The sequence below is a fragment of the Salvelinus alpinus genome, chromosome 2 (genome assembly GCF_045679555.1).
Source record: "Salvelinus alpinus chromosome 2, SLU_Salpinus.1, whole genome shotgun sequence".
Lineage (NCBI taxonomy): Eukaryota > Metazoa > Chordata > Actinopteri > Salmoniformes > Salmonidae > Salvelinus > Salvelinus alpinus.
In genome coordinates, this window is record NC_092087.1 from 110484391 (window position 1) to 110488410 (window position 4020).

A 4020-nucleotide genomic window follows, 5' to 3' on the forward strand; every position below is an offset into this window, starting at 1 on the left:
GCTATATGCAGTTATCTTAGCCAGCCAGCTAACATTAGCTATATGCAGTTATCTTAGCCAGCCAGCTAACATTAGCTATATGCAGTTATCTTAGCCAGCCAGCTAACATTTTTTATATGCAGTTATCTTAGCCAACCAGCTAACGTTAGCTATTTAGCCAACTAGTTATTAGCCTAACCAGCGTAGCCAACCAGCACGGTTATGGTCAGCGAGACCAACTAACGTTACCGGAGAAAAAGTTACAAAACTCCCGTAGTCTAATTCACAGAGAACATGCTGAAAAGTAGTGATGGGGAAACAAAGCTTCCTGAAGCATTGATGATTTCGAGCCAATTGTGTCCAAAATAGGTTCATTACTCAAGGCTTTGAGCGACACAGAATTTAGAACAGCCACATTTTACAGATGAAGTCACACGCCGTAGCAGCGTAGCTATTATGTCATATATTAAACCACTGGCCGTGTTCGAGAGCATCAAATCCATGCTGCGTTGTGGGTAAACGGTGACTGGCTGACTGATTTATAAATAATAATGAGTAGTTATTTATGATGCAAGGTGATTTGTAAATTAGTCAGTCAGCAGTCAGCAGCCACCTGCACTGTCGGCTGCAGTGTCGAACGAGCCCAATACCAAACCAATCAGGTGTTCGACGAAATGATTGTTCAGACGTCATTGATCACATGCTGCTGATAAAGTGACACTGCTTTGAATTATACCGCTTAGCGACTTCAGTACATGCCTCATAGCTCCAGTCTCAAACTTAACCCCGTTCCTGCTGAAGAAGAGAAGGTCTGCTGGATGGAGAAAGAAGCTCTCGTGAAAGAGGGGGAGGAGGAAGAGGAGGCTGTTTCAATACAAAAACAAGTAGAAGGTGAGGCTGTTACAGTGAAAGAAGTAGAGAAAGACGTTACAGAGGAAGAGGAGGACGACGACGTTTCAGTGAAAGAAGAGGAGGGTGAGATGACTGTCACATCGAAAAATGAAGAGGACGAAACTGGATATCTGGTCCCGGTTTCCCAAACGCATCTTCAGGCATCCGGCTCTAAAGATGAACTTAGCAATAAGATGGTTTTGAGAAGCCGTTCCCAGAGTAACACTCGTAAGTACTGTCTTAAAAACAGAAGCACAAACTCTGCTGTTGTTGAACTGATGTGTGGTGTTAAAGGAGAAATATGCAATTGCTACATCCATATTTGGACTTTAAATTATTTATTTATAGGCATTGATTCTTGAAGAATATAACAAATGCCTCATGAGCTTAGTTCAACTGTTGTACCCCATCAGAACCCCAAATAAGCTTTTTTTACTTCAATGTTTAGAAACAATGTAAATCAACACTGTATAGCCTCAACATGGTTAAAACTATAATGTTGATATCATGGATGGTCAGTCCTTGCATCCATCGGTCTGTCTATGAATTAGAGACCAGTTACATTTCTCCAGCCCCATCCATCATCTTATTACCAAAACAGTGGTGGAATTACAGCTTTGTTATTGGTTGAACTGCAGATTGGTTGATTGTTGTGTGGCTTTTTTAAAGGTGCAACCTAGTTTTTAAACAAACAAAATGGCTGCCCAGAGTCCTGAGCTGTGTTAGAATACTAATACTAACTGCACTATTTGTGATGTTAATTGAGTATATAGTCTGCTTATTGGTCATAGTATGATGTAGTTAGTATGCCAAAAGTTCCCGGATGTCGTACTAAATTCGCCGAAATACGAAGTATACACGCAGTACTTTAGGGCCCATAATGCAATTCTTCAGGAAATGGTTGTGGCTTCAACGTTTTCAGATTTGAAGAAAATGGGGGAAAATTTGCAGCCGAAGTCCAACGAGAGAGCGAATACAAATGAACTGCTTTAAATAATTATGACAAATGTTGAGCAATGCAATAAAGTAATGACTTTTCAAATAAGTTACCTTACACGTTATATGACTATTGTTGTTCACTTGACAATCTTAAGACAAATGTCAAATAATGAACATTCATTACAGACGTCATTGTTTGTACAACATCATGGCTACACATCACCTTTTACAGTGGATTTCTGCTGTTGTGGGCCTTAAACCATCTGTCTGACTTGTTGTTCACACAGGAGAGAGACGTGACTATCGTGGATCCTCTGGGGAGCCTCAACAACCTCATGATGCTGAGGAGGCAGAGAAGAGTCTCTCCAAGTTGAAACACCAGCAGAGAATCACAGGGAAGAAATCTCATTGCTGCTCTGACTGTGGGAAAGGTTGCACATCTTCATCAGAACTTAAAATACACCAGAGAACACACACAGGAGAGAAACCTTATAGCTGTGATCAATGTGGGATGAGTTTTACTACATCTAGATCTCTGACTTCACACCAGAGAACACACACAGGAGAGAAACCTTATAGCTGTGATCAATGTGAGAAGAGTTTTACTACATCTTGCTATCTGACTGTACACCAGAGAACACACACAGGAGAGAAGCCTTATATCTGTGATCAATGTGGGAAGAGTTTTCCTACATCTAGCCAGCTGACTTCACACCAGAGAACACACACAGGAGAGAAACCTTATAGCTGTGATCAATGTGGGATGAGTTTTACTACATCAAGCCATCTGATTCGACACCAGAGAACACACACAGGAGAGAAACCTTATAGTTGTAATCATTGTGAGAAGAGGTTTCCTTCATCTAGCCAGCTGACTTCACACCAGAGAACACACACAGGAGAGAAACCTCATAGCTGTGATCAATGTGGGAAGAGATACTCTGATAAAAGGTGTCTGATCAAACATCAGAAAATACATACATGAAGAAGTTGTTTCATGATATCAATGAAATAATGTCACAATGTAGAATGTTTTAACATTGTAGTAGGAGTATTTTAAAGATGTCACAATGTAGAATGTTTTAACATTGTAGTAGGAGTATTTTAATGATGTCACAATGTAGAATGTTTTAACATTGTAGAAGGAGTATTTTAATGATGTCACAATGTAGAATGTTTTAACATTGTAGAAGGAGTATTTTAATGATGTCACAATGTAGAATGTTTTAACATTGTAGTAGGAGTATTTTAATGATGTTCTACCTTATCGTTTGCCCTGTTCAATTGATTGCAGCATGATATGGATATTAGCCTCAGGGGAAATCTAGGCTCTGAATTGAAAGAGTATTATTTAACAAAAAGTGACTAACAAAAGAAGAGCTGTGTTACACTTACTGTGTTGGTGACCCACTTTAATCAAAATGCAGTACTTCAAAATGTAGCTAGCTGTTTTCTACAAGTTGAAAAAGCTGCTTGTTTAAAAAAATACATGTAATATGATAATTGTTGCAGATGTTTGTGTATATACACACATGAAAGCAGTATAATAAATTGGTCTATAATCAATTTTATTAACAATCTGACATCACTCCAGTATTTCTTGACAACATTCAAATGCTAATTGTCTTTATTCCACTACTGAAGAAACATGACTCAAATCACCTACTCATTTTTCAAACATTCAGCCTGACAAAAGACACATGTTTTATTATTCCATACCTCACCACTAAGTTAATTATTGCCACTACATATTAACAAAGGGGTGTCCATTTGGTTTTGATTTTCATATTTACAATTTATGTAACAGCTAGTAATCATAATTATTTATGCAACCAGCTGAACATTTTTGTGTACAATTATATTGACAATGTTGCCCTGCTTTTAGAATATCAGGATTCATTCTCAGATGTGCTAACCCAAATGCATGACATAGGGGACTGGGCCCGATCCAACAACATGCCTATCGAGTGAACCCTGAAAAGAGAGAGAGAAGTTAGGTGGAAAGTTACTACGGATATTGCAGGAGTTGGTTGCTGATTGTCTCAAGGGTGGGCAGTCAACAAGTTTTGCGTTTAGCAAGTGCGTTGCCATGGATCACAATTTATTTTGACTGCACGTTTTTCCGTATTGGAGTTTAGTTTTTTGGGGGCTCGTTCCAAGGGGACGAGAGTTCTAGAAGCAAGTGGGTTTTAGGATTCTATTGAAAGAAAA

General features: G+C 38.9%; 1 protein-coding gene across 1 annotated transcript; it reads left to right on the forward strand.

The window, feature by feature from the left end:
- The first annotated feature begins 690 nt into the window (after window positions 1-690).
- LOC139549350 (zinc finger protein 180-like) lies at window positions 691-3387 on the forward strand. Its single transcript, XM_071359761.1, has 2 exons — window positions 691-1098; window positions 2097-3387. The coding sequence occupies exons 1-2, from the start codon at window positions 735-737 to the stop codon at window positions 2792-2794; spliced, it is 1062 nt and encodes a 353-aa protein (XP_071215862.1). The 5' UTR covers window positions 691-734; the 3' UTR covers window positions 2795-3387.
- The last annotated feature ends 633 nt before the right edge of the window (window positions 3388-4020 follow it).